Below are 10,581 nucleotides of genomic sequence, written 5' to 3' on the forward strand. Positions count from 1 at the left end.
TGGCAGGCTACAGTCCATGGGGTCACAAACGGTCAGACATGACAGCACACAACACTCACACACTCAAGATTCCAGTAGGAGAGAGAGGGCTGTGTGGACAGCATTGGGTAAAGAGTGGGTAGGGCTGGGTTGGGACGTGGCTGGAAGGTTGAGAGGAAGGTATAACACCTGTTTCCTTCTGTGTTGACAATGGCCAACTTGACCATCTGGACTGGGAGATCCTGAGCTGGGGTGAGGTAAGGGGCACCTGAGCAGTGGGGTCTGGGGTCATGGGGGAGGAGATGGTCCAGGAGATGAGCCCAGGGGACCCAGAAGAGATTCACAGTTTCTCTGCTTCTCTTTTTTGTTATTACTGAATGAAGAAGTTGAGGCCCAATTAAGGCCCAGGACTGTCTGATGCCCAGGCTTCTGGGAAGGTCAGGTTGGAAGGGGGGAGGGGGAAGAAGCACGCAGAGCACTGACTGGGAGGAAGACTTTATTTCACCCCCATCGCCCTGCCCCACAGCGAAGGCAGCCCTGAGGCTCTAGGTGGGCAGTGGCTGGCCTCCTCATTAGTGGCTGTGGCCGTGACCGTGGCCATGGTCGTGGCCGTGGCCGTGGCCGTGGTCGTGGCTGTGACCGTGGCCGGGGCCACCCTGGCTGGGGCATGGGCCCGAGCCACCCTGCCCGAAGCCTGGCCCGTGCCTGTGGCCGTCTCCTGGGGGTGCGGTCTTGTGCATCTCCTCGTGGGAGGCTACCGTCAGCTTGGCCACCAGCATAATGAACTCCTCGAAGCTCAGCTGCTTGTCCTGGTTTGTGTCCAGGTCCTCCATGATCTCGTTGATGAGTTTGTCATTCTTCTTCTGCTTCTGCAGGTGGGAGACATGGGGTGTCAGGGCTGGGTGTGGCCAGGGCTGGGGAGGTGGAGGAGCACTGCAAGTGACCCGATGGCAGAGGCACAGTGGCACTGGGCTTCTGGGCCTCCGTTGCAGCATCTATTAGCCATGGTCTAATTCCTTCTGCACACAACCCGGGCACCACGATTCACTCCCTTATACAGGAGAGGATCCGAGGTCAAGTGACTCGCCCAAGGTCACGCAGTAAGTACAGCGATGTCTCCTCACTGGGTTCTTACAGCAATTATAGAAAGACTTGGAATCTTCCCTGAGGAACACCTGAGAAAATGGTCTTGCAGAGGGTAACTAGCTCGTGCAGATTGCCAAGGCTTGGGAGTAGAAGGGAGGACACCCACGTTACGATCTGACCAGAGCCTGGACTTGTCCCGTTCTCACCGCTTCTGTCAGCATCACGACCTCCTCTTCCCTCCCTCTCCAGGCTAGTGACCCTCATTTCAGCCTGTCGGGTGGGGAAGCATCTAAGGGAAATGAGATGGTGTGATAAGTGTGCAAGGAAGGGCATGAGAGGAGGATCCAGGTCCCCCTGGGTTCCAGCTCTAACTGCCACCAGCTGGGCAATTTTGCTGTCTCCTCTTGCAATGCTTCACCAGGATCTCCTCTTCTGTACGTTTGCCATTGTCCTGGCAGAGCTCTCACTCCTGAGCAGACCCTGGGCTGGGGCCTGGCTTTCCCTCCTGGCCTATCTGCTCTGCATGTCGGGGGTGGTGGATGGGGTGGAGTAGGGGTCACACAGACAACAACCTTGCCCACACAACCTCTTGGCTGTATCGCCTCTTGTCCCCCGTGACCCAGAGTCTGGCTTGCTGAATTCTGCCCCTGCGGGGAGCTATCAGCTTCCCCCGACTCTGTCCACTACAATTCTCCACCTTACCAAGGTGGGGAGGGGCCCCAGGCAGGGCTGGCCACCTATTCTGGGCTATCCTGCTCCAGGAATGGAACTGAGACTGGGACTTACATGTCCCACCCTTCTGAGCATAGCAGCTGTGGCCCCCAAGTCACCAAATTTGTAAAGAAAACAAAAAGATCCAGTGGAATGAATCTTCCTTCTCTTAGAGCTGCCAGATCATTTTCAGATCAGTGAAATAAACTAACATGTTATGGAGTGCTTTGTCCACCCATGCTGGGCTGGGTCCCTTCCCAAACGCTGTTTATTTGTTTCCTCCCAGAGAGCCTATGGATTAGAAAAGTCCTCTTGGGTCTTCTAAGTTCATCTGATGCTTGCAGTCTCATTAGCTTCCTTCATGGTCATTGTCACTTGCTTCCCATAGCCCCTTCCCAACACTCAGGTTTCAGCTCAAAGGTCACCTCCTTGGAGGGACCCTTCACGTACTTAACTAGTTACCTCTGTCCTGCCCAGTCCACATTGCCCACAGCGCTCTATTGGCAGTGGATCTATCTGTGTTCCTGATTGGTCAACACGTTTGCCACGTGCCTCTCCCCTCGAGACGGTGGGTCCCTGTTGGCCACTAAGTGCCCTGCCTGGGACGGAACCTAGCACGCTGCACAAGCTGTCTGTTGGTGCCACCTACTGAGGACCACCTCTAGTGACAGGGTCCAAATCCTGCTCCAAACACGGAGCCCACTGCCTTTGGAGGCTGGGTTGAGGGGCAGGAACATTTTCCTTGATGGTTGCAGATTGCATACCCATTCTCCATCCTTAGCCCAGACTGACTCAGGTCTGCCAGGAATCCAGCCTTACCTTGAGAAAGTTTGGCAGCTCTTTTTTCACCAGCTGTTTGAATTCCTTCTGCATCAGGGTGTCCGGGTGCCCTAGTCGTACGGAGTACTGGTGGAAGATGTTGATGATGGTTTCTATGCTGCATTCCATTTGTGACATTTGGTCTGCCATCTTCCTGCCTTCTGTTTGAGCAACGGAACAGGGTGCTTAGAAGACCGTAAAGCTTCCTTGAACCTCCTACTGTCTGCACACAGGAATGAAGAGGAAAATACAGAATGAAAAGCAACTGGGGACTGCAACTGAACTGGGAGATGACCCAGTTCCAGACATGAGAGGAATGGCTTATAGAATGTCTAGGGAATGCCCCAAGAGAGAACCTTTGAGGATAGCATAGCATGACCTAAGAAAAAGGGAAGGAAGATTTAAAGTGAGCAGTCAATCAAGGAAGGCTTCCAGGTTTGAAAGGAAGATGGGTAAGGGGGGTGAAGAGTCAGTGAGCAGGCTCCGGCCCCGGGAGAGCTGGTAGCTCACTTACCCAAGCCAAGGAGCCACGCAGAAGGGTTTGGAAGCAAGATGCGGGCCCAGTTTTTATACACCACTGATCCAGACAGCCCTCTAGCGTGAAGATTGCTTCATGGGTGAGCCTGTGTGGTAACCCCAGGCTGGGCTGTTTCACTGCCAGGAAGGGGGCTGGGCCAGGACAGGAAGTGTTCACAGAGCTCTTTTTGACTTTTTGTGAAATTCCCAGCCCTGGCCTGGAGCTGGTTTGGGAGGAAGCTGGTTGCTTAGTCCACTTCCCCTCCACCCCACACCCCTGTCCCCCCTGAGTGAGGTGGGAAGCACTCTGCCTGTCTTCTGGGACCCCCTCTCTCAACAACCACCGAGGTTGTGCTTCCCATCTGTGATAGCCAGGGGCTGCTGGTAGGCTGAGGACCCCTGAGGTGGCCAACCCACTCTGGCTCCCCATGCGGCCGAGCCTTCCTGCGCCTGTCTGACTCTGGCCCTTAAGAGGGCGAGGGGTCTGCCTCCATTGTTCAAGCTGATGGAGGAAGCGCAGACAACGGCCTGCAGCCATCCCATGCGGTTCCCTCAGTTAGGAAATCTCTGTTTCAGGCTATCGGGGCAAGTTCGCCAGGGTGCCTCTTGTGTGTGCATCCACAGCGCCCTCTGCTGCCTCTATCGGAGCATGTTTCGCTCTGGACCAAGGATCCGAGACCCAAGCTTACAGGAACCAGAGACCCGGAGCCAAGTGGCGAATCCGTGTGGGCCGAAGAACCCAGAGCACCGTCAGAAGTGTGACTTGTGGCAGCAGACATGGGGCCTCAGGGTTGGAGGGACTAGAGCGTGGTGGGGGCTGTGGCAAACCAGAGCATTCTTCACTTGAGGGGGCCGCTGTTACTCATCCTCAGGGGAAGGCAGCCACGTGAGAGAGTGGATCTTTTGTTAATGGACCTCCCAAAGGTTCAGGAAATCTGATTTTTTCTGTGAAAACTCTTGCTTATAAGATTCGTCTACTTTTAAAGGAAAATAAAAACGTTACTAGGAAACTCGGTATGTGCTGAACAGAGCATGGCTGCAGGCCAACGCCTGAAGTTCCTGTCTTTCAGGTCTCTCTCCTCCATTCTGCTGAGGTTCCCCCAAACCAGGGATGTGGCCTGAATCACCTCTGCGGTTCCAGGATGGAGCAAGAGCCTGCTCGGTAGGTGTAGAATGAACAGTTGTTGAATTAATAATTGCAGGAATGCACAAATAAATGGGGAAATGAATGAGTGTGAAATACACACAGGTCTGTTTGTTGCCCTGTGACTTTCTGCAGAGATGTTGGCTGGGACCATGCAGTGTTGGTTAGGATGGAAGTGACTGCGTGGGAGGAGAAGAGTAGGGTCAGTGATTGGTGGAGTGAGCAGCTGGGCAGGGCTTTGAAACAGAAGGGAGTCCACACTTGGGGGTCCTGCTTTGGCAGTGAGTTCCCTCATGACAGAAGGCGGTGGCAGGGGACTTCCCTGGTGGGCCAGTGGCCAAGACTCCATGCTCCCAAGGCAGGGGGCCTGGGTTTGATCCCTAGTCAGGGAACTAGATCCCACATGCCACAGCTAAGAGTTCTCATGCCATAGCTAAAAGACACTACATGCTCCAATGAAGATCCAAGATCTCATAACTAAGAGCCTGTACAGTCAAAAAAAAAAAAAAAAAAAGGCCTTGGTTGGCAGACCTCATGGTCCCAGGCTAACCCAGGCCTGGGTGAGGCCGAGGCTGAGTTGTAGAGGCCATGACCTGGGCAGGCTATTTCTGGCTTGGTCAATAAGTGCCCAGATCCCACCCAGCCTCCTCACTGCCAACCAAGGCCAGAGGTTGGAAGGAGAGGGTGGTGGGAAGTGGGGTCTTCTCCTAGAGGAACATTCAGAGCCTCCTGCTTAGGCATGAATTGGGACAGTTTTCCTGGTTCTGGACGGTGGGATGGCTTCCTCAGCTGTGTTAAAAGCACACACGCCAACAAGGGAGCAGGCAGACGCTCAGCAGCTCTAGACCTATCAGTGAGCCTGGCCCCCTGAGGCCACGACCAAGAGGGGTCAGTATCCTTCCCCCCTCTGCAGGGTTCCCAAGGCTTAATCCTTTCCCCTGACTCCCTCTTGCTGTCTTCACTCATAATCTCTGTGATTTCTGGGAAATTTTCTTTCCCCATTTTCTGTTCCCTGACTCCCATTTTTCCGGTCCTTCTCCTCTCCTATTTCTTGGGGAACCTGGTTTTTGTTCTCAGCGTGTCCCTGAAGTTCCAGATCCTTCCAGAAATTCCTGATGAATATCTCCGTGTGTCCCTGTTGACCTCCTCTGCCTTGCGGGAATCCCACTGAAACAGGAAATAAAGGGCTGTCACATTATCACCACGTTGGCATTCTAATGGCTGGCCTTGGGGTCCCTCTCCCTCACTAGCTTATTAACTCCTTTTACTCATCCCTGGGTGATTTACTGTCATCTGAGAGGCATCTGATAAACGTTTGCAGAGTAATACGTGACTGACATGGCTTTGACAGAAACTACGCTGAGAAGATGATCATTTCCTGTAATTAAGAAATTGTGCAGCTCGGGAAAATGCAGAGAAGGAAAATAAGGAAGTGGGGAGGGGCGAAGGAGATATGGAGATAAGGGCGAGTCCGCGGGTGAAAAGGTAGCCTGGGATGGTCAAAGTTCGTGCTGCCCCCTTGTGGGCTTCCTGTGTCAGGACAGCCTGCTGCGTTCCGTGGGCCCTGATTCTTTTTTTATTTTTTTTTATTTTTTTAAATATTATTTTATTAGTTGGAGGCCAATCACTTCACAACATTTCAGTGGGTTTTGTCATACATTGACATGAATCAGCCATATAGTTACACGTATTCCCCATCCCGATCCCCCCTCCCACCTCCCTCTCCACCCGACTCCTCAGGGTCCTCCCAGTGCACCAGGCCCGAGCACTTGACTCATGCATCCCACCTGGGCTGGTGGTCTGTTTCACCATAGATAATATACATGCTGTTCTTTCAAAACATCCCACCCTCACGCTCTCCCCCAGAGTTCAAAAGTCTGTTCTGTACTTCTGTGTCTCTTTTTCTGTTTTGCATATAGGGTTATCATTACCATCTATCTAAATTCCATATATATGTGTTAGTATACTGTAATGTTCTTTATCTTTCTGGCTTACTTCACTCTGTATAATGGGCTCCAGTTTCATCCATCTCATTAGAACTGATTCAAATGAATTCTTTTTAACGGCTGAGTAATATTCCATGGTGTAAATGTACCACAGCTTCCTTATCCATTCGTCTGCTGATGGGCATCTACGTTGCTTCCATGTCCTGGCTATTATAAACAGTGCTGCGATGAACATTGGGGTGCTCGTGTCTCTTTCAGATCTGGATTCCTCAGTGTGTATGCCCAGAAGTGGTATTGCTGGGTCATATGGCAGTTCTAATTCCAGTTTTTTAAGAAATCTCCACACTGTTTTCCATAGTGGCTGTACTAGTTTGCATTCCCACCAACAGTGTAAGAGAGTTTCCTTTTCTCCACACCCTCTCCAGCATTTATTGCTTGTAGACTTTTGGATAGCAGCCATCCTGTGTCAGGACAGCCTGCTGCGTTCCGTGGGCCCTGATTCTTAACCTTTCGGTTTTCAAGGCCCTTTCACACTTGACAGATTACTGAGTGTCTAAAAGAGTTTTTGTTTATATGGGTTGCGTCTACTTTTATATACAATATTATACAATTTAAAATACTTATTAATTCACTTAAAATCGTATCAGTAAACCCCTTATCTATTAACATATTTTTAAAGTAAGAAATAATTATATTTTCAAAAAAAGGCTAGTGAGAGCAATGATATCATTTGTTACATTTTTGCACACCTCTTTAATGTGTGGCTTATATGAAGACAAATGGACTTCTCTACGTCTGTAATCAGTTTGTTGTATGTGTTGTTTTCTTTTTCTTTTCTTATTTAAAATTTATTTTTAATTGAAGGATAGTTGCTTTACAATACTGTATTGGTTTCTGCCATATATCAGCATGAATTAGCCATAGGTATACATATGTTCCCTCTGTCTGGAAGCTCGCTCCCACCTCCCTCCCCATCCCAGGCCTCTAGGTTGTTACAGAGCCCTGGTTTGAGTTCTCTGAGTCACACGACAAATTCCCATTGACTCTCTATTTCACATACGGTCGTGTATATGCTTCCATGTTACTCTCTCCATTTGTACCACCCTCTCCTTCCTCCCCACCCCACCCCCACCCCATGTCCATTGTTCTCTACCTTTGCGTCTCCATTGCTGCCTGCAGTTAGGTTCATCAGTACGGTCTTTCTAGATTCCATATGTATGTGTTAATATACGATATTTGTTTTTTGTTTGTAAGATATGAAGACAATCAAACCTCACACAGATAAGTAGTTGGAAAGAGGAGAATATATTAATAGTCTTTAAAAGTTGTTGTTGAAGTGGCAAACCACTCCAGTATTCTTGCCTGGAAAATCCCATGGACAGAGGAGCCTGGCGGGCTATAGTTCACAGGGTCTCAAAGAGTCAGATATGACGGAGCCTGCTGCTAAGTCACGTCAGTCGTGTCCGACTCTGTGCGACCCCATAGGTGGCAGCCCACCAGGCTCCCATCCCTGGGATTCTCCAGGCAAGAATACTGGAGTGGGTTGCCATTTCCTTCTCCAGACTGAGCCTACATTCATATAAATACAATAAAATTTGTTGTGAATATCCTTCTTTGATAATTCACCAAAACTCAACAAGCAGACGTTTTGAAAGGGTTATCCTAGAATCTCAGACCATATTAATGAATTCTTTGTTACATTAGAATTCATTGGTCTATCACAAAATATAAATCGGTCTCCTATGATTCTGTAATAATATACTGGTCATTTGGAAAAGATTGATTCACTGGGTTATCCACATCTTCCAAATGCTGACACATTTCATTATCTAATATTTATACATATATAAAAATCACACTTATTGATATCACCACTGATCTCATCAAGAAAATCTTTACGTTTTGAGAGACTGTCAAACTCATGGTGGCAGAGACAAATTTTTCAAAGTTTAATTTTTGCTTGAAAGTTCCAGTTTTATTACACTAACACATCCTATTGGTTTTCCTTGAAGTAAAAGTTTCACTCTGTTGATTTTCAAGATAAATGTCTGCCTTATATACTGCAGCATGAGTATCCATAATTGAGCTGTTATTTGTTCTTTCAAGTAAAAATGGTGTTTCTATGAAAAAAGTGGCTAGCTCACCTTACCCTTCGATCATGCAAGTGCTTTTCCTTGAGACAATCATGGTTGAGATCTAATAAAATGAATAGCTTTCATTGCTTTATCAAGAACATTTCTCAAGTGAAAAACATTTTCGTTTTGAAAGAATACAGCATGAGGAATACAGTGACTGCTAGTGCAGTTTGCTGCCACCTCCCCGGTTCCTGCTAAGGTACTAATAGTCTGACCTACTGTGGTTCTAAGGTCACTGGTGTAAATATCAACACAGTGAGGAAGGGGAGGATCTGGGGATACTTGGCTGGGGGGAGGCTTCTTGGGGTGGGTAGTTCAGGGTATATTATTATGGACTGCAATGTTAAATCATGACTGGAAATAGTCATGACCTCAGGGAGCCCCTGCAGGGTCTTAGGAACCCCCAGGCTCCTTGGAACATTCTTCGAGAACCACTGTCTCAGGCAATATGTTACTTGAAGCAGCTCGTGTGTCTGTCTGCTTTTCTTTTTCCTTCCTTCTTTTCCACAGAAGGTCTCTTGGAAGAAGCCAGGCTGGATGTGGGGCCTCCTGGCCCAGGTGAAGAGTGAGACAGGGACCCTCAGCAAGGTAGCTGCTCTGGCCAAGGGGGGTGAGAGATGGGGAGGTGACCAGGGTGGGGCTATTCAACTTAGCAGGCCAGTGAGGATTTTGGTCCTAAGCACACAGAACTAGAGAGAACTACCTGCTCTGCTGTCTTCCCCCTCCTGACACCCTCTGTCCAGAACAGGTTTTGTTCTGGGAGCCCCTCAGCCTGTTAGTCTCCAAGAATTTGCTGGTCTCAGGATGGACCTGGGCTCACCCGCTTCCCCTCCTCTCTCCGGCAGCCACCACCCACCCAGTCTCTGCTCAGGGTTCCCACCTCCCAAAGCCGTCTGCAGAATGGAACCATTCTCCTCTCCCTAACTTGATGCTCTGGGGGCCACAAGCCTCCCCTCTGAAAGCTTCACTGTTGGCCAGGCCTGGGAGGTGGAGGCCTGGGAGACAGTCTACAGGTTCAGGAAACCTCCAGGCCCTGCAGTTTCAGTCCCCAGGCTTCAGGTCTCCCTCCCCCTCGTATATCTCTGAGGCTGCTGCTACCACTTGTACCGGTGGCCCAAGATGAGATCAGGAACGCCCCCACTCTGCTTCCCACCACCCCAGGGCCCTTCTTCCCAGCCCTGGGCCTTTGTGGGTCAACAGGGAGAACAGTAGATGGAATTAGGCCTCAAGGGGCCCCTTCAAGGGAGGTTTTCTGGGTACCCGGGCCTCAGGGTGACTCCATAGCTTCACCAAAGACAACCTGTCCAGATTTGCGGTGTTCCCTCAAAAGGGTCCATCCAGTCATCTCAGGAGGCTGCTGCACCCATGGAGAGGTGGGAGCCCCTGCAGGTCCCCATGGAGACACATGTCCTATTGCATGCACACAAGGTGTCATGTGACGCTTCCCCCAGGAAGACTCAAGGGCTCCCAAGACCAGAGCCTCAGACTGTGGAGGAGACGTGGAACATGTGAGGTGATAACTGTGGCTTTTAGCTGAGAGTGGCTGAGGGGCTGGAGTATCCTGGCTTGTGGGAGGCTTCTTGGGTGGGTGACAGTCTGATGCAGAGGCGGGGGTGGTGGGCGAATGGGCCCCTTGGCCACAGAGTGGGAATCAGTTCTAGTGATAAGGACTTGTGTGCATCACCTCCTGGGATGTACTTTTCTACTTTATCTGCCTGCTGCTGGTGGGGCTGATGGAAAGGGGTGGGAGGTGGGGGTTGGGGAGCAACCTCCATCCAGAACCGCAGACTCCTGGAGCACATCTGTCCCCACAGGCAGAAAGTTCCCAGAGGTCAGGACGTGACCCCTAGGTCCCACAGGCACCCCTGGGTTCGCCAGGCTTCCTGGGAGCCTTGGGCAGCCGCACCCTTTCCCAGGGAGGAGGTATCTGGGATTATTCACAGGGCGGGTCCCTGCTGTCAACACCTGTCTGGTCTTGATTCTTCTCTGTGCTGTGGACTATAGAGGGAGCCGCTCAGAGCCTGGCCCTCCTCCTCGCCCCCTTTTGTTAGGGCTCCTGGCCTCTCTTCTCTCTGAAAAGCCAGGGCCCAGTCTCCGTTCCTGGGGAGAGAGTGCCCTCTAGTGCCTGGGAGGGTGAAGGCTGAGGAGGAGGGCAGGGCCAGAGGCCAAGCCTGAAAGGAGGCCCTGCCAGCCAATGAGGGGTGAGCTGGCTGCAGCTTGACCTGTGGAGCTGGGAAAGCAAGGG

The 10,581-nt window shown here is 50.8% G+C and overlaps 1 protein-coding gene across 2 annotated transcripts; it reads right to left on the bottom strand.

Moving 5' to 3' along the window:
* Positions 1 to 467: 467 nt before the first annotated feature.
* On the bottom strand, positions 468 to 3,229 carry S100A9 (S100 calcium binding protein A9). 2 transcript variants are annotated; one of them, XM_065926662.1, is made up of 3 exons: positions 3,110 to 3,229; positions 2,596 to 2,818; positions 468 to 848 (listed from the first exon to the last, which is right to left on the bottom strand). In XM_065926662.1, exons 2-3 carry the CDS (start codon positions 2,743 to 2,745, stop codon positions 552 to 554), a joined length of 447 nt encoding a protein of 148 aa, XP_065782734.1. In that variant the 5' UTR covers positions 2,746 to 2,818; positions 3,110 to 3,229; the 3' UTR covers positions 468 to 551. The 2 variants fall into 2 exon arrangements, with proteins under 2 accessions (XP_065782734.1, XP_065782744.1); XM_065926672.1 differs by having other exon boundaries at positions 2,596 to 2,756; positions 3,110 to 3,175.
* Between the last annotated feature and the right edge of the window lie 7,352 nt (positions 3,230 to 10,581).

Source organism: Muntiacus reevesi, chromosome 1 (genome assembly GCF_963930625.1).
Source record: "Muntiacus reevesi chromosome 1, mMunRee1.1, whole genome shotgun sequence".
Lineage (NCBI taxonomy): Eukaryota > Metazoa > Chordata > Mammalia > Artiodactyla > Cervidae > Muntiacus > Muntiacus reevesi.

Bases quoted from the DNA above. Each gene is read 5' to 3' on its own strand.
- S100A9 (XM_065926662.1), bottom strand. From the start codon at position 2,745: ATGGCAGACCAAATGTCACAAATGGAATGCAGCATAGAAACCATCATC. The intron at 849-2,595 runs GTAAGGCTGGAT...TCCCACCTGCAG, and splicing joins AGCTGCCAAACTTTCTCAAG to AAGCAGAAGAAGAATGACAA.